The sequence below is a fragment of the Mycetomoellerius zeteki genome, unplaced genomic scaffold (assembly GCF_001594055.1).
Source record: "Mycetomoellerius zeteki isolate Tzet28-1 unplaced genomic scaffold, Tzet1.0 scaffold135, whole genome shotgun sequence".
Classification (NCBI taxonomy): Eukaryota; Metazoa; Arthropoda; class Insecta; order Hymenoptera; family Formicidae; genus Mycetomoellerius; species Mycetomoellerius zeteki.
The window spans coordinates 2,222,294-2,250,037 of NW_017256287.1; the positions used below are offsets into that span (position 1 = coordinate 2,222,294).

General features: G+C 32.0%; 2 protein-coding genes across 2 annotated transcripts; one reads left to right on the plus strand and one right to left on the minus strand.

Annotated features, from left to right (window-relative positions):
* Positions 1 to 1,046: 1,046 nt before the first annotated feature.
* On the plus strand, positions 1,047 to 5,704 carry LOC108731578 (transmembrane protein 231). Its single transcript, XM_018461956.1, has 8 exons — positions 1,047 to 1,235; positions 1,337 to 1,500; positions 1,696 to 1,818; positions 1,882 to 2,089; positions 2,294 to 2,544; positions 4,025 to 4,303; positions 4,477 to 4,890; positions 5,222 to 5,704. The coding sequence occupies exons 1-8, from the start codon at positions 1,097 to 1,099 to the stop codon at positions 5,348 to 5,350; spliced, it is 1,707 nt and encodes a 568-aa protein (XP_018317458.1). The 5' UTR covers positions 1,047 to 1,096; the 3' UTR covers positions 5,351 to 5,704.
* A 5,030-nt stretch (positions 5,705 to 10,734) lies between these two features.
* mnd (L-type amino acid transporter minidiscs) lies at positions 10,735 to 26,227 on the minus strand. Its single transcript, XM_018461954.1, has 8 exons — positions 25,951 to 26,227; positions 16,287 to 16,505; positions 15,004 to 15,274; positions 14,299 to 14,422; positions 13,338 to 13,538; positions 11,441 to 11,590; positions 11,163 to 11,340; positions 10,735 to 10,997 (listed from the first exon to the last, which is right to left on the minus strand). The coding sequence occupies exons 1-8, from the start codon at positions 26,216 to 26,218 to the stop codon at positions 10,936 to 10,938; spliced, it is 1,473 nt and encodes a 490-aa protein (XP_018317456.1). The 5' UTR covers positions 26,219 to 26,227; the 3' UTR covers positions 10,735 to 10,935.
* Between the last annotated feature and the right edge of the window lie 1,517 nt (positions 26,228 to 27,744).

A 27,744-nucleotide genomic window follows, 5' to 3' on the forward strand; every position in this document is an offset into this window, starting at 1 on the left:
ATTAGTATGAACGAAAGCATTGAAATCCTATGGTTGAACTTTACCGGCACCGGCATAATGCGGAGTCTACAATGGATGCATTCAGTACTACAGCCGCTCACTGAGGGTGCCATTACATGAGCGCGGAAACGCGGAAATGCGAAAACGCGCAACCAATCAGTAATCGGTAAAACGCGAAACCATGGGTGCGTTCAGCAGAACGTTTGTTTTGCAACTGTTGTAAGTTTCCTTCGCGCTAATTGGATCATACTTTTAGATCTAGAAGAATGGTCCTATCTCAGCAGACAATCATAAAACGGTTGCAAAACTGTTGAGTCTGCTGAACGCAGCCCATAACAGCGGATCGCTTCTGATGTCTTAAGTCGTAAGAAATTGACCAATCACAGTCGAATTCGAGGAGAATAATCGACTATGATTGGTCAATTTCTTACGACTTAAGGCTTAAATACCTATTGTAGGTCCGGGATTAGGCCGATATTCATATGCTGGATTCACCCTGCATCCGATTTTTGTCGTATGACGCTCTGCATCCAATCAGAAAACAGGATTCCGATAATACGAAGCAAAATTCGTCGGAATCCTGTTTTCTGATTAGTTGCAGAGCGTCGTACGACGAAAATCGGATGCAGTGTGAATCCAGCATAAGGTACATACTTTCATGCATGCTCCAAGAAAAAGGTGCACACCGCAAACAATTATATAATTTGTCGCAAAGTTATCGTTAGTCAAAGTTGGCCAAATTTTACCCACAATTTTTCTATGCCATAATTTTTTTGAGTAGTATATATATTTATTAAATATAAAAATATATTTATTTAGTACAAAAAACATTAATTTGATTTAACAATCACTTCTTTTTATTAAGTAAATGTTTATTTATTGTAAGTATAAAATGTTTAGTTGGCAGTATTCAAATAAATATTTATTTAAATTTAGACTATTTTTCTCTCAGTGAAGTAGCATCATGTTGATATCTTAAATATATAGGTATATACTTTGCATAGTCCTAATTTTCTACTAGTCCATAATATCCATATGTATTTATACATGCTTTCTTACTTGTGGACGTTGCCTCGGCGACGAACGTAGCATTACAATGGCAGCGATCGAAATATTTTCAAGTTCCGTCACTTACAAGTACAAGAGCAGGATATATTCTTTCGCCTCGATTATTGTCTTTTTATTCATTGTTTTATCCTTGATCACGCCATTTTTTATAATCCACAATACAGGAGGTAAGAATCAATCCGACTTTTGTATAATAGACTTTAGATACACGCGGTGATTTATGATAGTTTAATATTTAATTTTTTTAAATATTAAATATTAATTTCAGGTATCTGGATAAAAAATCGGATGCATGCCGAAATGCCTGATGTGCACTTTATATACAAGTACCTATTACTTGCGGAGGTAGATTCCTTTGAGGAACCTATTGTGTGTTCTACTTTTACGACATATAAGGAGAACGATATTAAAGATTATTGTACAATAATAAAGGTTGTTCTTTCATTATTTGGATATGTTAAGAAATACAAAATTTGACTTTTTGCCAATTATTTATGTCAATATTTTATTCGTTCATGTTTTATATTTAATGTTAAACACAAATTCTTTGATTCTAATTTTTTTTTTACTCAATTTTCCTTTTGTTTCTAATACAAAGATTGTGTATATTTATACTTTTTTATTCAGGTACGGGAGAACGATCTAAACAATGATGGACAGAAAGATTCATTAAGATTTGAAGCTCATTTTTACACGGACAAGCCAGTGAAATCTCTACGACTTTTGCTGTTCTTTAATTTCCAATTAAAGGTTGATTTGCATGGTTCGTAAATTTGCTCCTCAGAGCTTTAACGGATTTTCTTTATTTTACAGCATCTTATCCAAGCGACGATAGAATCTATAGGCGTGTTTAATCAAATATTAAATCACGAGGTTCAAGAGATACGATTCTTCGGCGACCTGGAGCTACGACAAAAGGGACTTTTGCGTAGTGAGGGTCTTTACGAAACGTACAACCACAGCATAGAGCTGTCCGATTATTCTTTATCCGAACTGCTATTGCATAGTTTTAACCGAAAGTGTACGTATGCTCGTATTAAAAAAAAAAATGTTATCAAACTAAGAAAAAATGTTATATATGGACATATTTTATATATAATTGTATATAAAATATGTTAATTTTTTATATAATTATATAAAATTGTATATAATTATATATGAAACATTTTTTCCCGGGAATTTAGCATAAACATGTGGAATTATTAACAGTATATTTATCTTATAGTCTCTGCCAGAATCACGAACGAGCGGGTAACGTGGAGAACAGGTTTCTCTAGCGACGAAGCGGTAGTCGTCATCGGCGAATTGTTTTACATGGAGAATTTTATTTATTATCAGCCGACCGTGTGGGAAGAATTGAAATGGGCGTGGATCCAATATCTGTCGTGTCTACTTGTGTTCGCATATGTGGCTAAACATATCCTGATGTTTTTATTCACCAATAGATACCTGAACACGTATATTATAAGACCGTGGGTGAATACATAAAAATAAACAGAAAATGAACTTATATATTTTGCATACACAAACGTTCATAAATTTTTCTTTTATTTCTCGCGCTAGAACGTTCCATTCCCATTAAATTGCCTTCAATTTTAATAATATATTTGTGAAGAATTTGCAAGTATTCTTTTGATAAACATTTGGAGTATAGTCATTATTTATTGAAAACAAATCTTGAAGTTTTCTAATGCAAATAATGTTAGAAAATATTCCTAAATATCTTTAATCTGATAAAATTTATCTATATTGATCATGTAATTTTTTCTCTAGAGCGGAAATGTGAAAATTTTTAATTATTTATGTACGTATGTATATATATATATATATATACAAATTATATTAAAAATTTGCATGTATTCGCTCTAAGTAAAAAGTTACATGGTTGACTCCGACTTATCGATGGAAAAAAACAGCTGCGTTTGCCACTTGCATGTAGTCTGTGCTATCAGCCACGTTATCGTCTTATCGGTCATATAATTGGATCGATAAAGGGAGCCAACTATGCCATTCACGACGGTAGCGCCGGTATCGTCGTTGACGTCGGCGTCTATCCCTTCAGTCGTTTTCGTGGCTGACGTCGATTGGTGGTTTAACAAGGGTGGAGACTGCTCCTGTTCAGTAGTCGCATCTTCACCGTTCTTGCATGTATCCATGTAGTACACAATAGTCGCATGTTGACAATCTGTCAACCGTACGCGATGTAGGACCGAATAGAATGGGTAAGCCCGATATTGGATTACAAGTTAGTAAATTGATAGTATTCAATTCGTTCTACATGGCCAAAAATTCCGTAGAAAGGTTTCTGCTCCACACCCTTGTACTACTTTAAAATTCTGACATTGTAGAATTTTCTAATGAAAATAGATAATTTTATAACTTAAGCAAGATTGATTAACAGAAATTGATAGATAGGAATTTCTCGATTAATTGTCGAAAAATCACAAAATGTAAAATTCTACAAACATTTGAAAAATCATTTTATAAACATTTAAAAAATTTTCTATTTAAAAAATTAAAAATTCAAATAGAAACTTACCGACATTCATAAGATATCTTTAAATTCTTTCTGAAAATATGTTATTATGTGTATATGATCCAAATATATAACAATATTTTAATTAAAATGAATTCCAATGTTAGTATAATTAATATCGAATTGAAGGAATCACTTTTTATAATATGAATTTATGTATGTCACTAAGAAATTAACTTTTTTAAAAATCTAAAGCATATTTTTTGTGTTGATTTTCTATTATAACTCAAACAATTTATATTTTATCGATATAATTTTTTCTGCAGTCTTTAATTTCTTTTTTTTTTATACAAATTTGTTTGATTCTTTTTCTTTGAAGTATGTAGTCTAAAAATATAAAAAATTAGACCATGTAATTTCATACATGATACAAGTCTTGAAAATGTCTCACAAATAAAAATAATTTTAAACATAGAGTAGCGAGACCTCGTAAAAAAGCGACACAATACTTTCACCATGTCTACGAAATCCAAGGAAAAAGTGGTAGCTGCCATCCGGAAGCTCTTTCGGTCTTCCGATAAGATAGCTGAGCCGGAGGGAGCCAGGGAGCCAGTAGCAACCAATTCGCCATCGAGGAGACTCCTAAATCGCCACCACCGTCCAGATGCCGTGACTCCAATGGATGGACCGATATTGGAAAATCCAGATTCCACTCATGCTGATCGCAGTTGTTTCTTCAAGGCAAAGAAGTCCGCAAAGGTGTGTAGAATTCTTGATTGATCAATTAGAAAAGATCACAAGAGGGAGATCTAATCATTGTTTTTCAATAAATAAGCATGATAGAATAGCTTCTGTATCCATAATTCTGTAATCAGATTTTGGATATCCTGAGATAGCCTGAGAATTTCAAACCAGGCTTTATACTCATACAGGACAACAACGAATGCAAAGCTGTCTACGACAAGGACATCGGTCTGCGTCGACTAATGAAAGAGTTTAACAGGATCCAAAGGACACAACGCGGCGACTCTGCTTTCACCGTGGAGCTCGTCAATGATAATGTTTTTGAGTGGTTTGTCCGATTGCATAAAATTGATCCAGACAGCAAGCTAGCAACCGATATGCGCGAGTTAAAGATACCTCACATATTGCTGCACGTAATTTTTCCAAAGGAGTTTCCATTTGCACCGCCCTTTATGAGGGTAATCTCACCGAGAATCGATCAGGGCTTTGTCATGCACGGCGGTGCTATCTGCATGGAACTCCTCACGCCGAGAGGATGGTGCTGCGCCTATAGCGTCGAGTCGATGATCATGCAGTTTGCAGCCAGTGTTGTGAAGGGGCAGGTAAGCATTGTTTTGGATCTGCGTCAAATAATTAATAATTTCAGATACACTGTATCATGAAAATATATCATCACGATAATGTAATTATGATACATGTGATAATATTATATATTATATTACTGTAAAACAATATCGTATATCACAATCATATTATACACACACGGAAAACGTTAGTCTTGTATAGTCTTATTTTCAATCAAATTTAATTTAATTTTTATCTTATTGTTTATTATTGTAATTATAAAGATAAAACAAAGATTAAATTTAAAAAAATATTGATCACTCATACGTACTGGTTTCCTAGATTTATGTGAAGCTTTTATCTCAACAGGCACAAGTAGCAAGGGTATCAAAGCCGAACAAGGAATACAATCGGCAATTGGCCGAGGAAACGTTCAAGAATCTGGTGAGAACACACGAGAAATACGGTTGGGTGACGCCGCCGCTCGCTGAAGGTTGACCGCAGAATATTTCATCGTAGAAAATCGAAAGAGATCTGTTTTTTTTTTGCTTGAGAAGAAGCGCACGAATCAACGTGATTTTTTTCGATTTTCCCGGAGACGCCAGCAATGATTTCTTTGTTGCGTTAGGAAAATCAAAGTGTAATTTTGTTGCCTAATTGCAGCAAGAAGAATGCACAAGCAGATGTAACCAGAAAGAGCATAGAGTTTGAACACAGCACGCGTGGAAGTTTTTTTTAGTCATTTTTCAATTTTTGTAATAAAAATACGTAAGAATCTAAAGAGAAAGAGAGTTTCAAGATCTTTAAACAAAATTCCCATTTTTTATTTAATTACTTATTCCTTTTCCAGTGAAGAAGAAATGAATATCAAATATAAAAGTACTAACTTCAATATTTATATCAAAAAGACACGATTTTTGAAAATCTACTTCAAAGGGATATTTTTAAAGATCTCGAAATTTTCTTACAAGTATTTATATATTTATATCATTATGCCAAATTCAAGTTATTAAGATAAATATGGAATCGTTACAATGTTATTCTTATTCACGTTTTTTCGAATCGATAAAGTTTGCAAAATTTACTCGTTGGACATTGGAAGCTCATAACAGAGTATTCTGTTTCATTAACTTCGATAAAGAAATGAAGAAAAGAAATTGCTCAATAATGTGTATTTAATTGTTATTGTTAAATAATTGAAGAATCGATGGAATGTGTACATATGAACAACGAAAATAATAGGTCTGTTTTCCGTGGCTGAACTAGTGTACACTTTTGAAACTTAAAGTGAGATAGATGTATGTTTGATATTTATCGAAAGCGAGAAAGAGAGTTCTAGTGCAGTCTAGTGCAGGAATAGAAAACAGACCAAATATTAAATGTTATGACTTGTTTCTTCGCTTTTAGTTTATGTCAATATTTTTGAGGGAAAAAAATATTTGCGTCCAAATATTCCTGCAGAAATGAAAGTCTTGATTATGAGCTTCTTCGAATTTCTTTTTTCAAAACCCAGCAATATGCTATCTATTATGTATAAACGATTTTCTATGCGTTTTTTATTCGACTATTCGCAAAAGTTTGTACATATAGTCATTATGTTGGACATATACTTGTACGTGCCAAATAAATATAACAAATTCGAAATATGTCTCTTTGCAAAACTTAGATTAACATTTGATCGTAAAAATTCGTGCGATTGTAAACGCTCATCATGAATGAACGAATCATAAAGTGTGTATTTAGATTATAATAAGAGACCCAATTAATTATTCAAATGGTTGACTTTAATATATGGCGTCGAGAAGTAATATCTGTACAAGATTTTCAAAAGTAAAGCTTTTAAAAAATACAGTGAGAGATAAAAATTAAATATAAGTAAAATATTTACAAATATATGAGAACTGTTGTAATTTGACGCATATTGATAATACTTTTGGCCTATTTGCCAGTATAACAGTAGCTGTTATACAGCTAGTATAACAGTAGTTTGACGGCAGGCATATGTATACTGTGTCTTTTTTTCACATACAAGTATACAACACATTCTATGTTTAGAAAGGACTCTGCACTAACTGTATGGAAAATTGGTTCTCGTTGAAATGAGTTTTCACATATGTTGTTACTTATAATGTGATGAATAGTTATATACACATGGCTCAAATAATGGATAATTCTTCAACTATAGTATATCAAAAGTGTAAAACTAGTATCCAAATAACCAAGTGCGTCTTAGCAAAATCGTAAATCTGTAAATCTTGTAATTGTACGATGCTGGTAACTTGATATATATTTGTCAATGATTCGAATATTATACTGACATTGTAACAATACGCAAACAATCATGTTTACAAATTCTTTGGAGTGAAACCTCACTCTAAACATTAAAAATTGAGTCAGTCTTAAAAAAGAATGGCTCATTTTTCAATCTTTAAGAATGAGATATCTCTTTCCAGAATGAGATATCTTTAGCGGAAGTTTTACGAAAAACTACATAAATTGAGACAAGATCTTAGAAATTATTAGTTTTTCATAGATGATCGTAGTGGGACGTAGAGCAACATTGTTTCTTTGAAAAACCTAGAAATCTTGAGCCCTCAAATAACGCCACTCTACATCTCATTACGAATATCTACGAAAAACCAAGAATCTCTAAGTAAACATATCTCACTCTATGTCCCACTACGAATATCTACGAAAAATTTAGAATTTCTAAGATTTTGTCTGAATCTATGTAGTTTTTTTTACTTTTTCGTAAAAATTTTTTTTCCGCCAGGGATTCACTCTAAAAATTTTAGAAAGAATGTATTACCAGCAGTTAAACAGTAAGATAACGGCATCCAGTTATCAGTATGACAAGATCTCATGATCTTATAATAGATTATTATTGAAAACATGACGGCAATAACACGAATTTTGATGATAACGATTTTAAAGTTGTCGACAATTTGTTGACCCATTGCTATCCAAAGTTGTCATATCATGAAAGCATCAATTTGCTAACAAATGCAAACTCAGTTGTTGCAATTTGGAATCAACACATACTTATATGCGAGTAACATACCAGTAACAATTAAAACACGCTGCTATCTGGATGTTCAGAGCACCTTTGATACTTCATCATTCAAGAATTATATCCATTATTTGGGCCATGTGTACATGACATTTTTTGTTCACCATTCTAAGTTACAATATATATAAAAATCAACTTACTTCATAGGGACCTAATTTTTCAATAATTAGTGCAGGGTCCTTTAGAAATGACGAATAAAATGTACAGCATGAGAGTGCTAATCTTTCCTATCTCCGCTAATAGTTTACAAACTAATTACAAGTTATACTTAAAAGCGATTTACAACGCCGTTTTATCAAATCTGTTGGAATAAAGTTGCTATTCAAAAATTTGTTATTTTTTTCTATAAATGCCTTTAACACTAGAAAGACCGAGGCAGCCAATAATTTGGCTCCTCGCGAAATTCAAACTGCTATAATTTTTTTCAACTTTACTTCCACATGATATTCTTTTGTAACCTTTATCATTTTTTATGATCTTAATTTTGATTTAAAAAATTTTTAATTATACATATAAGATAGTTGAATTTTTATTTAATTGCAGCCTAGGGCTGCGTTCCACTTAACTTTCACAACGTTCGTGGAATTATTTCATCTTTGTCGTTTATCAAATGTTAAACAAGGACAAACGATGCTCGCGAGCGTTGCGAGCATTAAGTGGAACACAGCCCTAGAAGGATCATTGGAGCCACTTTGGCTCTTACATCTGATGTTGCATTCGTATATGTTTTACGATTTTATTTACAAGTTTATGACTTTAAATGTTCAATAAATTATAGTTATATTATTGTTAAAACGTTAAATATAATTATTTATACATTTAATTTGATTTATTTACGAAAAAAAATGTGGAACCGAATTGACTTCTATTAGGAAGGATTTTATTGAATCCTTCTAGGAAAGTCACCAAATCCAGTCCTTCTAGTATTAAAGTGTGTACATACATATACATATCTATTCTTATTCACATTCACACACAATTTATCATTAGTATGATTACGACATTTTGCCCATTTTATACAAACAGCTTATTCTGTTTTACAGAATATATAATCTGCTTGCTCGCATATATAAGGCACATATGCTTAATCATTCTTGAATGTAATTTATTCTACGATGATTTCTTATCATATTTGAGCAGTTATCTCATTAGAATACAAATATTATTTAGGCAATGATTCTTGACGCAGTCCATATTCGAAAACATAGATGTCATTCGAGATATAACATTCTTTATATATATAGATGGATATTTAGTTTTTTAAAAAACATTTTCATTTATAACTTTGTTTAAACCTTTTCATTCATGATATTTAATTTTCAATGAACTGTGAATGTATTAATACTCAACATTGTACAGACAATTAATTCATTTAAAACAGATCTACATATATTCTCTAAATAATTGAAAGTAAGAAAGGATTTTATATTTTTCTATTAAAAAAGGAAATATGAACGAACTAATTGTTCAATGATAAAAAAATTATATAACGTACGTTGTATGTATGAATAATACATTCAATTAATCAAAACAGAATCCTTTATACATCTCTTATAAATTTTCAATCGGGACTATATATATATATTTACGTGCGATGTATACAAAATTTTACATTTTTCCTTTTTACATACAATTCAGGAATTGAAATCAGTACACTTTACTTTAGTATATTTCACTTAATTCAAATTTGCATGATTAGATACGTGATGACAGCTAGTTCTCATAAAAGCGAATAAATACTATAATTGATGTAAAGTCCTTAAACTTAAAAAATTGGACTTATCGAAATTATATCAATTCTATTGACGTTATTTAATAATTTTGCTAAATTCTAGCTATATTATGCCTTCATAAAAAATACAGCTCTATTATTTTATATTTGTCTGTAAAATCATGTAACATAACCAATGAAAAGTGGCACATATGCATGTATGGATTACATAATCAAAAAATATTTATCCTAAATATATATAATATTTAAAACATACATTTCGAATACGCCAGGCAGTATCAAGAATTGGCACTCGAATACAATTTACACGCTAATACTATATCCAGCAAACGCTAAATATTCTTGAAATATTCATAAAATGTTCCTAAAATTCTCCCAAACATTTCAAGAGTACTTCAAAATATTCTTCAAATATTTACGGTATGTAAAAAAAAACATTTAAAAATTTCATTCGTATGTCGTTACATATTCCGAGAATATTCCATATATATTCCGCAAAATTTAAAAAATTCTAGATCAGCATGAATCAGTTTTTAAACAAAATTTTACTTTGGAAAACATCTAGGACCGATTGTTCCATCTTTTGGTAAAGTTTACCTGTTAGGTAAATCCGCGCATGTGATTGGACAATTTTGGGGCTCTTTTCACAGACGAAGTGCTGCGCTCCTTGTATTCTCTTTCAGGTTTCTTGTTTATACGATTAAATGCTCTTCACCGCAACCCTCTGACGAAAATGTGTACTGCTCACTCGCTCCCGATTTTCGTGAAATATACAAGGAGTATTCACACAATATTCTGAACATTTCATCGACATTTCCACATTCTGTGATGATTTTTTTTACTGTTCCGAAACATTCGGTACATTAGTAATATGAATCGAACTCTCTGTGAATATTTAGCGTTAGCTGGGTAGCAATGGCGCGTACAGGCACTTATTAAACAATAAATAATTACGAATATATGTATATGTATAAAAATTACTTCCACAAATATATCTGTATGTATATACATATATATATATACATACAAATGTATATATATATATAATATAAAAAGTAATGAATCTATTGACGACGGTGCTGTGTCGGTCGCTCACGCATTATCGTTAATACTTATGCAATCATGCAATCGTTTGATAGAGAACAATGATCAACATTGTATCTATTCAGAACTATATATTCTATCTATCTAGGAAAAAGTACGACGCGTTCGAAATGCACTCTTAAATTCGAATGTCTCAGTTTGGAGTTTATAGTAAAGATTACTGCGAGTTTTGAGCTCTCACTCCGTCTTGTCTTCTTGCACGCACATGAATAGTTTTGCGCATGCTATGTTGAAATTATCTGCACAAAAAATATAATAATGACATATAACCATATATATATGTAGTATATAGCATATATAAATATAATACATAAAATGTATAATATTATATATTTACTACATAATGTAAGCAACTATTTTGCAGCTTCATTTTAAACAAGCTTCTAAAGCTCGTCTATACTTACGGGATATATTGATGAGCCAAGCGGGTTTCGTTTTCCAATCGATGAATATACAGTACACGGGAATGCCAGATAGGATTATGATTATGCCTATACCTACTTCCCATGGCGAGACATAACACGGAAAGGTGACCAAGAATGCACAGATTATGAAGAAAATGATCGGCAAAATGATAGAAACCTAGAGGATAAAATATGCAAAATGAGATTTGCGAGCAAATAAAAAAAACGGAAGATGCATAGATATATTTTCTAAAAATTAAATGCAAAATTTCGCGTACCTTTATCGGACGATGGAGATCGGGCTTTTTGTAACGTAACCACAATAGACCAGACACGGACAGTGTGGTAAATAGAGCCTCAACGAAGCTGACATAATTTATTAGTACGTAGACATCCTCTATGATGAGGAGTATCAGGGTGATAATGCACTAGAAACGGAAATTATAGTTTAACGCTCGGAATTGGAGTCCGACTACAAGAATAGAAAAATTGCTCCGCGTGCGTATCAGCGCTTTTAGAACTGATTGCGAATCACGATAATTAAAACGCTTTAAAACACTTGGTTCCAGATAATTTTATATCAAAATCTAAAATTAACATTTCGTTCAAAGACAAAAAAATTAAATTTTTTTTTAAATAACTGAGGTAGATTTTAAGATGTAGAATTTACAGAGATCTAAATTATCTGAATCTCTTGTATTTCAAAAGCTATCGTTGAAAAATTAAAAAGATGATTGGTATCTCGGAACTAATTACAATCTGTGTTAAACATCGCGTGCAATTAATTATATCTAAGTATACCTTATAGTTAACATGTTCGCATTATTCGTGACAACGTGACATGAGTTTATACGCGCGGTTAACACAATCGATCCTTTTAATTCGTTCGTAGAAAGGAATAGAGATCGCGAGCAAACTTCCGCCATTAATCGTCAAAGAGACACGGGGGCAGAGAGCGACGTGAAAGGATCAATTTATCGCTCTCAATTAACGAACCGCAAATCAAAATGTCGAGCTGTATAATAGCATGCCGCTGTGTGTGTCTGCCGGCCTGCTCTCAACCGGCTGGCTTCGTTTATTTCATTAAGACGCCGACTTTAATGTAATTTCACGGGATCCGATTTATGCACGTCAATTAATTCTATTCTCGACAATTGGACGGGCCGAATTATCGCACACAAAGTGCAGATTACGTCAACATTGGATATACAATAAAGCTTAAAATGTATCGATTATCTTCTTTGAATATTTGCGTTAGATGTGGTATTTTCTCTCAAGCAAAATATCGATCTAAATATGCAATACGACGCGCATAGAAACGTATCATACTTTTCTTTTAATACTCTTAAAGAGTTTAAAATATTTCCGAAAGATGAATACTGCAGTCAAAAATTTCCATAAAGTATAGTTAACAATTAATAGCACAATTTTTCTTATATAGTCAAAATATTTGGGTTTGATATCATCGTATAAATGAATAAATATTAGTATTAATTGGAATTTGAACAAACAAATTTCATGATAAATGCAATATCGTTATAACCTAAGCCTGATATGTCAATTACTGAAGGGTTCATGATCGTTATAGCTACATGAATCACTGTCACATCCCGTTATCGCCAAACAAATGCCACTGTACAAATATACACACCGTTCTATATGATGATAACGTACTTATTAATAACACAATTCTTTAAAAATTATTCAGTTATCGTTAATGATTAAAATGATACAAAAAATAAATATATTCACTATTAAGATATCATTTTTCAAAATAAGCGACTTGAAATCAATTGTCGTAAAATTGAATAAGTGTTAGCGATATTTTATTTAATTTATTCGAGTTCTGTTCGCGAGAATTAAAATATAATAGATCAAAAGATATTATGTGAAATGTTTAAAAAAAACTTTATTTTCAATTGTTTCGATTTTTAAAATATTCTGATAAAAAGTTTTGAAAATTGACGAATAGAAATTAATTTTGCTGTATATAATAAAGAATATTAAATTAATTTTCTATTATATAGAATTAATTATTTGTACTTTAAAATTTTTAATTTTATATAATCAATTAAATCAATTTATACAACAAAATTAATTAGTTCATAATTAATTCTATATAATAAATTCTTTTTATTCACCGTTTTCTCTTTACGTTTGAGGGTGTGTACTTACGAGGAAGATGAGGGATGGCATCGGCGTCAAGTTGCGAACATTAATGAAAGCAATGGCAGTGGGAAGGTGTCCGTTTCGGGCACCAACAAAGAACAACCTGGACGACGCAAAGATCGCACCGTTCAATGCTCCGAAAGTCGAACATGCCACGAAGAACGGCATGATCCATGACATAACGCCCAGTAGTTTATCGCCAAAGGTCTAGAAAGAAAATTCTGTTTTAATACTAAATTAGCAAAAGTGAAACAAATCTTGATCACAGCAGAAAATAACTGCGGATTTGTATAATTTTTTTCTATATCGAATGGATTGAAATAAATCGATATTTCACTTCTCGATCGCGATACCGTACAATCTCTTGATTTTTTTACCGAGTATCTTACTTCGATGAAACGCAGTAACGCACGTGCAAGAGATCATGTACAGAAAGAGTGATTGTGCTGAAAAGTCTAAAATTTTGCTGGATAATAATTTTGTTGGATCATCAAAATAATTATTTTAGAAACTAAAAAATGAACAATACTGCAAAAAACTTTGATATTTTAGTAATCAGTTTCAATTTTCAATAACATTATTATGATAGTTCAACAAAATTATTTTGCATATCTTATTCAGCAAAATTTTAGTAAATTTAGATCTTTCAGTAAAATCATTCTTACAGCATATTCTAAATGCTCAGCATATTCATCTTCATTTACTATTCAATATATAATATTGTTATAATCAATTTAATACAAACAAGTTGTGTGAACTAAAGTTCGTCAATTTATTTTTTCTTTCCTAAAAATTTTTTTTCAAAATTTATATTATCTTTGTACAATAAATTAAAGAATCAAAGAATTACTCTCTTGGTAATAAAATATTCATGCGAGTGCAATCACTTGGAAGCAAATCAATCATGGATTAATATTCCATGTGTTTATAATCGTTATCAACGTTATTAACGTGTAAGTGTACTTACAACAGCGACAGCATTCGACGCGAGTATTTCATCCTGCGTGAGTACGACGAAATAGGCGATGTTCGCGAAAACATAAATCACTGTCACCAACGGCAGTGATATACAAATCGCCTTCGGAAGATTCCTGTAGAAATGAAAAAAACAACGATCACATTATGAAAGTCTCTACAAGTCTCTGTTAAAATTTTACATATGTTATTGTCTTCGTAAATATAAACATGCTTCGATAATATGATAATACTAATATTTTATTCGTATATACATTTCTAATAAAATATAAGACAAAATTTTAAGAATTGATAATTAAATATTAATTTTATGTAAATTAATAGCATATCATCTTCTATCAAAAATAAGTAAATAATGTAATTGGACCTGAAAAAAACACTGAAAAAAAAAACTAAATTTTTTAATAAATCATTTGTTTGAATAGTGCCAACTAAATATTTACTAAATATAAAGATATATTTATTTGGTACAAAAATCACTAATTTGATTTAACTATCATTTTCTTTATTAAGTAAATATTTATTTACTGTAAGTAAATATTTAGTTGACACTATTTAAATAAATATTTATTAAAATTTAGAATATTTTTCCTCAGTGTATTACCCTGCTTTTTTTATTATAAATTAAAAAAGAATTGCAATAGAGACACAAAAAGGTCATGGAGAGTTTAATCCCAATCATATTTACGACAATTACTTATAGGGATCTTGTAGCTCTTCCGTCACGAAGTTGAGATAATTCCAGCCTGAATAAGAGAACAGTCCTGAATATACTGCCAAAGCGATGTAACCGGGTTGAGTATTGGTGCCAGACATCGGATATTGGAAGTTCTCCGTGTGGCCCAGGCAGAGCCACCAGACACCGGCTGCCATGATAATTATTAGAGCGAAGATTTTGGTGCCAGTGAAGATATCCTGCACTCTGGTCGCCCATTTAACATTATAGCAGTTAATGACAGTTAACAGACCTACAAACAGAATAGTGAAATGGCCATATGCTCGTCGTCGTACACATGTCGTGGATGTTAAAACAATCCGATGAGAGTATGAATAATATTTTTCCGGCATGTTACACCTCATTGCACACGTACTTTAAGATATTTTTGATGAATTCGATACTTATAATAACACCCCAGGTAGTAAAGTTCGTCGTTTTGACGTCAAATTCAAGTCATGTTTGTACAAATGACATCAAGTGACCAAAAAGTTTTATTCGACGTCATTTCGTAACGGCACCCTGACGTCATATTGACATCATAAGTAGCATGTTGGGTAGTATAATGGTCAGTAAAGGACCAAGACATAACGTCAAAATGACGGCTCACTGATGACGTCAATCGTTTGTAATATTCGAACGTCAATTTGATTTCATTAAGACGTCAGTAATAATCAGTAAAGGCCCAAAATATGATGTCAAAATGACAAACTTTGCTACTTGCCTGGGGATGTGAACGTCTACAATTTCTGAAAGAGATATTGAACAGCTAGCAATAAATAGAAGGAAAAGTTGACAGTAATTTAGCATAATCAATTGTATTAAAAGACTTAATCGATTGAAAGGTTTTAAAAGTTATTTCCATGAGGAAAATGTCCAAGTTTAAATTATAATTCAATAATTATACAAAAAATAAAAGGAACATAGCAATGCGAGTTATACTATCTTTCGATATAGTCTACGGGTTTTCAATATATTACCGCCATTGTTCCAGTAGTTTATATATATATATATATATATATTCTTCGAAAAGATTTTTTTCTCGAGGAATACGAAAGCTGTCGGAACGATGGTGTTGATGTATTAAAAAAAAATATATTGAAAGAGATATAGTACGCTTTACATTGCTGTAGTACTTTCACTTTTTGAATAATTATATTGAATTATAATTTAAATTTGAACACTTCTCGTATTTTATTAGATTACTATTTCCTTTTTTTTCTATAAATTATCAAAATAAAATGAAAAAAATTTATTCATTTTACATGTGATTACAGCAGCAAGTAGTCGAATCGCTGCATACGGCGGCTCGCATCCAGGCCATACAGGTTGCAGTATGTATTGTGCGAACGTGAGGGCCGTGATTGCGTTCCCCGTTGGCACCAAGATGAACAAGGCGACCCAAAGGTAGAGGAACGCTGGTAAAGGTCCGAAAGCATCGCTAATGTATGCATAATCGCCGCCGGATTTGGGGATCATCGTACCTGTATAGAAAAAAATTGAAAAGATGTCATTTTGTTATTAATTTAATAAACTACTCCACTTAATAAGAAGAAAATCATGAAGAATCTGATAGAAAAATCATTTCGAGCGACCAAAAAAAATTGGATCAATTATATATATATATATATATTATATAATATATATCTTAAAGGATTCTAAAGTCATCCATTTCAAGGTTGCCAGATGTAAGCTAAAAGGTGACTTACAATATACCTGTTGTTTTTAGCCGAACTTCTTGCAAAATTTACGACTTTTTTTCTGTTCTTTTCAGTGTAAAGAGAAAAAGAGGAAAGATGAACCGCAAGAAGTTCGAGTGTATGAAGTTTGTGCTCTTTTTTTTTAGAAAATTATAATTTTTAAAATTATTTCAGGCTCTAACTTAATTTATACCACATTGTTCCAAAATGATATTGCTTTATTCCAAACGGTTCTCTAATAAAATAAAGAAAACCATTTTTACGGCTAGACCTTTTTTAAAAAATCGAACAATTTCTTATGTCTATAGATTGTTCTATTCGTTTCGCGAACATTGTTTCAAAAGGATAATATTTCATAAATTAAACCAGAAACCTGGAGAAAGAAAAAAAAACATTTTTCGACAAAACCGACTCTCAGAGAAAACATACACTTTCTTTCATGTTCCGATCGAGAACTTTTTATTTTAAGTTATTCTAGCCCTACAAAACAAGTTCTACAATATGAATCTCGCATCGCTATTGGCTCTTTCAAAAAATAAAACAAATCTATTTTTTACAGCCACCATCAAGAGTATTCTTTTCGTATTCCAATTAAGAACTTTTTATTCTGAGTTGTTCTAACTCTACGAAACATAGTTTCTAACAAAGTTAGGTTCACTCGTCTTGGCGCGGGTCTGTGCGGCTGCGGGTGTAGCCATCCAGTGTTTGGAGAAACATTTTTGAGACTATTACATCATTATTCTCACTGTTTGAAATACATTTTTGAATCGATTCATCATACTGGTTTGATTGCTGGCCGAAATCATCATCATTCACTCGACGAGTGCCAAAGAAAAGGAGAAAGAGATGATAAAATTAATTCTCGAATTTAAGGGAAATCTATACCAAGGGTGTTTCTTGTCTCTTCCGAAGTTTAACTTTTATTTCAGGCGACAGAAAACGAAAAACTGAGTAAAAGGTAAAAAGTAAAAAGTAGTAAAAAGCAAGAAATAGAAAACAAAGAGCATATTGTAGATTATCGAGATTATGAATTAAAATAGATTGAAATTTTTCTGGTATTTTAAATCCATTGAATCCAATTGAATTAGTGTTTGAAAATATCGATATGCAGTGATTATATAGGGCTGCATTCGGCGCTTACGCGCTGTAAGCTTTATTCTATCTTCTTTTTATGAGTAATGAGTGATAAAGATAGAATGAACGCGTGAGCGTCAATTCCGAATGCAACCTATATCTCTGGCATAAATTAACACAGTGATATATTATTAATACGCAGTGATACATCTCTGGCATAAATACGTCTCGATCCGTTTTTTCTATTGTCGAATATCATTCGGTACGAACGATACTCAAACAATAGGAACAAAGGATCGAAATGTATGTATTTATATCAGAGATATATCATTGCATATCAATTTAAAATTTGCATTGATACTTTCGAAATTGAATTTACAACTAAATTGAAATAAAAAAAATTCTTCAACTGGATTCAATTGAATTGAAAAACTGCATTTCCTATTCAAAATCTTCAATTGAGTATTCACAATGCACAGAAAAAGCAGATATTATCTTTAGATCGAAAGACATAGAAATGTGCTTTATGCAATTCCTATAAATGAATAAAAATGCATTCGGATTTTTGAATAAGATTTATTTTAAATAATATATTTTAAGCAATATTATTAAATTCGTGATTTTTTATTATATAAATACTTTATGAATAAGTATACATACTACAGGGTGATTGTTATTTTAACATTTTCTAAAATTTAATCGGGACACGCCATAAAATGATTCAATATCTCAAAAAAATAACACCAGATTTTTTCAGATGTTTGGAACAATTTTAACCCGTGCCACCGGGACACGGGTAGGTGAAAAAACACTTTTGTGGACAAAATTCAACCGATGCTCTAATTCTTAATCAATTTTAGAGTTATTTTTTAATTTGGTCGAAATTGAATAATATATAAGCCTTGATATAAGCCCATTTATGCGTAAATTTTGATTACGGTCCAAAGTAAAAATTATCGATCCAATGAAGTGAGCAGAAAAAATCAAAATTATACGATAACGAATATTGGATCGGCAATTTTCCACAAAGGTTTTTACATCTATTACCTATGCCCCAGTGACACGGGTTAAAATTGTTTAAAAAATCTGAAAAAAATCTGATGTTATTTTTTTTATATATTGGACCACTTTAGGGGGTGTCCCGATTAAATTTAAAGAATTATTAAAATTCTAATGTATAGAGGAAAGCCCTCTATTATGAGATAGGCGCCTAATACATATATGAGATAACGGCGCTTCCGCTAAATTAATAAATGCTATCTATTGGTTCTACCACGCATTTATTACTCTTGGATTGAAAACTATTTAGTGGAAAATTTATTATTAATTGCAGAAGTGATGACGAACATCCTTCATTAAATAGATACGGACTTAAGAAAGCAGATAAATGTTTCAAAGCCCGAAGCCACAATGAAGATGCTTCGATGTCAAACGCCAAATCGTTGCATTAAAGCTCTTATTATTATTATGATGATCTTGTGATACCTCCCCCCACATAGACACATACACTCACGACTATATGAAACGTTAATGCGTATTACAATTCAGCATTCAAAAACCTAGCTACCTGATTTTGAGACCGTTACAACAGTCATTGTATTGAAACTTGGGGAGATTTGGTGAGAGCTTCGACCTGCACGCCGCTTCGAATAGGAGGCTGTAACGTCCGTATTTTTCCGAATTGTTCGATAAAAATTCAAGAAAAGATTTTTATAAATATGTATTTCCATAAAATGTAAAAAAATCGATTTTTTACCTTCCAAAGAGTATTGTCCTCTTATTCCTTATTTTCCATGAAGTAAAAGACTGATTCGTTGATTTTTTATGCTTTATGCATTACCGAAGATAGTGCAATCACGTTTTATATTATTATTTCTTTTATTTATTTAGTATTTATATTATTTATACAGAATTTCGTTAATTAACTCGGATGAGTGAAGAGATGCTAAATTAAATTTATTTTTGTCTCGGAATGTCGCGGAAGGTTCAATGTGTCAGGAATCGTTCGAATGGAAAATATTATCGCTATTCATAGTCAATAATGCGCGTAACATTGTTTAATTATCATCAGGTCAGGGATTAGGTCACGCATACACGTGCGTGTGCACTGCTGTTGGTATTGCATTTGTCGGTGCCCAACACGCATTAAAACGGTTTTATTCCCTTGCAAATAAATCCTACGATGACCAACGATCAGAAAATTAGCCCAAAATGTATATATGTTATAAACCAATATAGAGCCGCTATTAGAAATTTACGATTAATAAGAAATTTGTTCCAAAATTATATTCGATCGTATTTCATTAGGTATGTAATATATGAAACATCTTATATTTTTATTCATGGTTTCACGTTCATCAGCGAATTCGCGACTCGAAGTCTGCGGTTGATCTGGTCTATATATGTTCTTTCTTATATTTTTTACACTTTTCTTTTTTCGTTTTTATCTTAACTATTAAGCATGTAGCTTAACATGTTCCATATTGCTTGAGTCTTCGACGACCCACGTTGGACTTTGCGTTTAGGCTGGAACATGATGAAATTAGAAAGGTGAACCAACGCGCATAATGGCGGAGGACCCGTCACATGATCTGAGATCTCAACCAATCAGAAATTCAGCTTTTTTGCAGTGTGAACGAGTCATGTGCATCTCTGCAAATTAGCTCAAAACTTGATTGGCTGACAGATCCCCCCACTACTTTCAACCTACTGCGCATCCATCACCTTGGTTCACCTTTCTAATTCCACCATGGGCTGGAAGATGTTTTGGTTATAAAAAAAGAGTTATAATTATAAAATACTTTTTGATATCATACGTAAATACATAATTATAAAACATATGGTACAGTATTAACTCTCAGCTGAAGTACTGGGTTACATACACTCGAGCTGTATCTAATAATGCTAAGCATTTACAAGCCGTAAGGGTGGAATGGAATAGGGGATAAAAAAAGTTTTATATCCCCACTATTAATTCCCCACTATAGTTGAATCCGCGAGTCAAAGGAATTTTCCACGGTCATTTTTTATTTATTAGACTGTTAAATTCCATATAACGAAAATATGTTTTTTGAAAATAATCGAAATAATGGTTTTTTTTTCAAATTCTGTCCGATTACGTTTGAAATCCTGCTAAAAAAATCTCCCTAACAGTTTTCCCCTCGAAACTACGAATTTTCAAAAAACCTTGTTTTTCGCAAATTAAAACTTTTTCTTTTCTTTTTTTCTTAAATATTTCGAATATTTTCAATTTCTCAATTTTCACATCTATAGCATGCTGTTACATAAGGTAACTGTCCCTATTATTGTGCTTTTGTATTTAAATAAACCATAAAGAAAACTATACAAATAAATAAGAAAAAGTATTTTTTTTCATTAAGTTAAATTATTAATGTATACGATACAAAAGATAATATTTTATACTTTCACTATTAAAGTATTTAAAACATTTTTCGAAAGATATGAGAAATTTTTGTGAATCCTGCAATAATACGTACCGCAAAATTTTAAGCTTGTCCCTATTAGTGTGTATTGTATTGGAGCTGAGAACGTTGTTATGAATACATTGAAATAAGTATAATCGAAATAATAATTTGTGTGATATTAACTTAAACAATTAGTTTACATTTATTAGATATCAGTTTTAGTAACTATTTGTTAAAATGAGTCAAATACGGATAGATACACAAATTGGGGACACATTAATAGAGGGTTATCGCCACTTGGAGGGCTCACTAAAACCTATTTTACAAAGTACGTGCTTTTTGCTTCTTATCCGGTTTTTTGTTTTTCGCTCGAGATAAAAGTTAACTTCGGAAAAAACAGAAAACACTAAGCAGAAGTAACTAAGAAATGCAATTGTCGATAAAACGGTCGCAAAAGGAAAAAAGCAAGAGGTAAAAAACAAAAACAGGAAACAAAAACACATTGTAGACTTAATAGGGTAGTAATAGACTTAATAGGGACAAAAATATGTTTTTTATTTTTATTAAAAAAAAACATTATAAAGTATTAACATTTTTTAGATTAAAGAAATATTATAAAATAAAGAAATAAGGTACCTGAAACTAAATAAGATTCAACACTAAATAAGGTCCACTTTTAAATTTATTACTTTAAAACGAGCTTTACGCCTGCAGTATATGCTTAAAAGATGTGTCATAGGAAGTAAATAAAAAGAGATTAAAGAATTGGAATCAGTAACATGTTTGTTTAACACAACAAAAACTTATGTGTAGGAACCATTTTTATAACAATTCGCTGTTAAGTTTACCAGTACACATTGTTTCATATATAGTTTATAATAATACATTATAGTATTCTTTAACTTTCTAGCTATGCCACAGAGAGAATTTTCTTTTAAAATTTATCCTGAAAATATGATAGGTAGTTGTGGTACAATACAATATTTTAAAGATTTTTACCATCTACTTCAATAAAATTGATCAAACTTATTTTATACTTCATTGTAGTTTTATTAATGAATGAGAGAGATGTAGATTAAAATTCTTCGAAATACAATGTTGTCCCACGACTGTCATATTTTCAGAGTAAATTCTAAGAAAAAATTCTTTCTGTATGGAAAATAACAAATGAAATGAGTGTATTTTTTTAAAGCAATGTATTTATTAAAGAAGCTAGGCCTATTTGTGTGATTATTATTATGGCTATTATTATTTGTTTGTTAAGTGTGGGGCTTACGCCATCCATAGAATAACGATTTTCAATGCTGATATCTTTTAAGAAATTAAATTGCATTCAAATTGCTAGAAATTTCCAAAGATGAAAGAGTTAATTACAAACAAAGTTAAAGATAATTGTAATGTTTGAGAGTAGAGTAAGTCTTATTTCCTTTTTATGATTAATAATCATTTTAAAACTGATTTAGAAAGATAATGTTTACTTTCTTCGTTATTTTTAATTTATTTTTTATTTGAGCCTTATTATATTCGTATGTTTATATATAGGCCTTTGAGCCTTATTATATTCGTTATGTAGTAAGGCCCAATGTCACAGTTAAAAAAAATTTTTTTGTTCATTTACGAATATTATATAAGCAATTATGTTTTATTTTTTTTTTAATAAAAGAAATAAAGATTTGATTCTCACTTACAATTAGTTTATTTCAATATCCCCCCACAAACAGAATTTTTTAAAAATAAAGTTAATCAGGTGGGCCTTACTTGGCTCAGGTACCTTAGTTAAAAAACCGATATTGATTTTAAGCAGATAAAATTAAAGCTACAATTATAGCTGCAGAGATAAAATACCAAATACTAAAAACCTCAGTGTTAAAAAAACGAATACTCAGTATCGATAACGATCAGATAATATCGTTAGTCGTCGATGATTATATCGTCATTTGATAAACTTTCGAACTTTTTAAACGCGACAATCGCTTTCATAATCAACTTTTAATTGGAAGCGTTAAATGTTACGTCTTGTTATGTTGCTGTTGTAGCGCAAAAGAAGAATTGTAATGATAAAGAATTGTAGATGATCCGCTGATTGAGAGATATAAATTTACATATTTATAAGAATGTAAATATATCATAGCTGCAAATAAAACACGAGAGTACTTTACAACATATAATTAAGCTCTCTCTCTCTCTCTCTCTCTCTCTCTCTTTTTCGATAATTTTTTTTGTACTTGATGCATAAGAAATAAGCAATCTGATGATTACAATATTTTTTTATCAGCAAATAAAATAGTATGAGATAACGAGAAATTGGAGGCGAACTCGTTTGAAATAATGAATCTCGATCAAATTTGATCCTTCAAACAGACATCAAACTTTGTGCTGGAAATTTATGATCTTTATAGAGTAAGAATTATTGGTAAAATGAATAAACAAAGTATATGCCACATTTATCTTAGTTTAGTTTATTTTCACTTAGAAGTTCTTCATTATCGTGAGAATATTTCGTCAAAATACAAAAATTACTAATTTAATTGATTTTCTAATACTTATATTATAGTGATTAGGAAAATGTATCTCGTAAAAAATATTTTTAAATATATTCACAAACTTTATCTCTTTTTTATATTCATCGTAAAATTTTGAACTATAATTTTATAAAACAAAATGTTTATCGTTCAAGAATATTTGAGTATATTTTATCAAAGATATATTATCTCTTTCTATTTTCTCTTCCCCGTTCAAAAACAGTCGCGTAAATATTCGCACTTATGCTCTTTTAAGTCATTGTCGGCAAATTATGGTCATAGAGATATCGCATGAAAAATGTAAACATCAGCATATGGCCGTGCTCAGACATGAGACGGCAATGCCACGTGCGCATACAACAGTATCGTTGCTGTAATAGTATCGCTGAATAAGAAACAAAGAAATTATATACCAAACAAATAAAAAATACATATTATGCCTCTTCTTGTTGGGACTAAAAATTTCTCGAATTTTTTTAGAAAGTTACCAAGGCGTTGTTTAAAAGCGCTAAACTTAAATAATTTTCTGTTAGTTTTAAATGACTACAAATACAATATATATGCATGTACATGTATGTATAGTATATGCAAATTCAATTGAATTATTTAAGCATTAAAAATCCAGCTTCGATCGTTATGGACCTTCATCCTACTTCTTATTGGTTGAGTTTTCACATATACGGTCTAACAAGGTTCTTATATATTATTTATATTACGTCGCCTGAAAGAAAGACGTTGTTTCCATACATGTACTGATTATTGTGAGAAATATTACTAATTGTAAGACCTCGGTAGTCTGAAGGCTTAGGACGTTCGTACGAAATGCTAGAGATTTGGATTCGACTCACGGCCGAGGTAACATTTTTCGCAATTTTCGCAATAAATAAATATATTTACAGCCTATTAAACTTATTATTACTACCAGCTTATTAAAATCTCTTTAATAAATGCCTATTGAGCATCAAAATTTAATTGTGATATTATTTCAGTAGTTTAGCTGAACGATTCTCTTTCGAATGTTGTTAATCGCATTTCGATATCTTTTAAAATGGTCGATTTACCCTCTTGGCGCATTTCCGAAATTTTGAAAAACACTATCTCCGAATCCTTCGAGGTACAAACGAAAACGAAGAAGGTACAAACGGGTATAAATAATTCCCTTTTGTATATCGTTGGTCGCATTTCGATATCTTTTGAAATGGCCGACTTACCCTCTTATGGCGCATTTCTGAAATTTTGAAAAACGCTTTATCTCTGAATCCTTTGAGATACAAAGGAAAATGAAAGAGATACAAACGGGTACAAACGATTCTTTTTCGAGGAGAGAGAATGGCATAAATAAAATTAAAAAATCTTGAAGTTGCGTGCTGGCTATTTTTTATAATTCACTTATTTTTTTACTGTTTGAGGTACAAACGAAATAATGATCGGTACAAACAATATTTACTAAATGTAAACATTTATTTGGTACAAGAATCATTAATTTGATTTATCTATTATATTATTACATTTTATTTAGCAAATATTTATTTATATAAATAAATGTTATATTAGTACTCTCTCTCTCTCTCTCTCTCTCTCTCTCTCTCTCTCTCTCTCTCTCTATTCAAACAATTATTTATTAAAATTTAGTACATTTTTCTCTCAGTATAGTATATACAAATTTACATTGAATTATTTAAGTATTAAAGATCCTGTCTCGCGACCGTTATGGGCCTTTATCCTATTTCTTATTGGTTAAATAATTCTGATTGGTCGTGTTATTTTTCCGAGATTTCGTTTTCTGACATTCTGAGTGTCCTGAGGAGGCACCCTTAAGCTTGATCTATAATTACGTAAACGTGGTTGTAAGTGATCATAATTGTAAGAATTCTCCAATCACAGTTGGATATTCTTCTCGTATTCAACTGTAATTGGTCAATTCTTACAACTACAACCACTTACAACTACGCTTACGCAATCGTAGAATGGGCTTTATAGCTCTCGCACACAGAACACCAGTAGCCAATCAATTTACCGCTTTTCCATAAAAGCAAAAATATGATTGGTTGATGACTGTGCCAACTTCCACAAAGCGGCAAGCGTTGCTTCCTCCTGGTGTGCGAGCTAGCCATTATGGAATCGGAATACTAATCCCGCCTTCCCCTTCCACGTCGAGCGCGTTATTTTAAATTTCAAAGCAACCGTTCAAGAAATTTCATCACTTACCGAGCTCGGCGTAACATAAGGCCCCGATAAGCGACAGGATCCCGGAAAAAATCCAGACAATGAGAGCCTGGCCGACGCTGCCACTGTTCCTAAGCACGCCTTTGGGCGACACGAAGATACCGGCGCCGACGATGATACCGACGATGATCGCCACGCCGTTCCACAAACCCAACTCCTTTTTCAATTTGATACCCTCGTCGCTGTTGGACCTCGCAGCTTTGGACTGCGACAACACCAACTTTTCCGCCGGCGCTATCTTGTCCGGCATCTTCCGTGCGTCGTGTTAAAAGTTCTTTTCGAAATCGGAGCACGCGCGTGTAGGCGCGCGCGCACGCGAGTGTCACGCACGTTTTCACGCGACTACTTGGAGTGCTCGGGCGACGGTTGCCGCGGCGTGCCGCGTGGGCACTACCGCGAGTGCACGCGATGTGGTTAACGGTGACATATGTGGGCAAGGCGGAAGGAAAGCGGAAGCTGAGGAAGATAAACGAGAGCGGAAAATTGATAGAGAACGGAAAAGGAAAGAAATTGCAAACGCACGCGCTCGCGTATCACCACGTGGCAAGAAGCGTCTCACGCGACGGATACACGCATACACCTTACGTGCCGGGTCGCAATTGCCGAACTGCCGCTGCCGGCTGCCGCTCGTTTCTTCTGACCGCGCTCGCCGGTACGCTCACCACCATCTCCTACCCTTTGACTTGATTCGCCGCTCCGCGATCGAACTGACGCGACGCTAGCGGCTAAACACGCGCGCCCATTGGCGCGGACACACTTATTCTGACATTTCGTTGGCGCGGCACGTGCAGCTCCGAAATTCGCGACGATCTTTTTTTCCGTGTCTCTGAAAGTATCGGCGAAAAGTCAAAAGCAAATACGATGAAAATAATGAAAAATTATACGAAAATTTTTTATTCTATTGATATTTCACGAACTTCGTTCTTCACTAAAATAATAATGAATAAACAATGCTCAAATTAAGCAATGTCGAAACTGATCGCCTTGGAATTCAGCATTTCCTGCGGACGTAATTTCTTATTGTATTAACCGCAGTAATGGTATATGGAAATATTCCAAGGAATGGCAGAAGATGTCGACCGAATGGGACGGTGGATCGACTTTAAAAATTAAACTACAAGACCATGTATCTATGGTACATGAAAATATTAACACTATAATTTTCTTGCTGTCGTTTAGAGAAATATAAATGTTCAACAATGTCCACAACCATGTTTAGAAACTTTAGTTAGCAAACAGTGCAAGTACTGTTCTGCAGCTTCTCGACGTGAACTTGGATACTCCAAGATACGTTCAATGTAAGCAGCGCTTTTTTCTAATTCCATCAGCGCAGAGTATTAACCGTTTCTACGCCACTGCGCCTACCTTAAACCTTACGTCTTACGAATGTCTCAATCCGTATTGCATCATGAATTTGTCGAAAAGCATAGAATTGAATAACAATCGGATACGAATTTCTGCAAAAAGATCGTTGTCGAACTTCAAATTTGATGAAATTGACAAAATACGTTAATGTTTCATTCTTTGCATGGGCGTATCCAGGATTTTCTTTCGAGGAGGGGGAGGATTTTTATTCTTTTATTATACATAAACCCTTTTTTATTATGTAAATTCTTTTATTACATAAACAGTAATTTTTGTGCGTTTCCGGTAAAAAATGTTTTATATATTATTATATGAAATTATATAAAATTATACATAATTTCAAATAATTGAATATAAATGAATATATTTTACATATAATTGTATATAAAATATGTTCATTTATATACAATT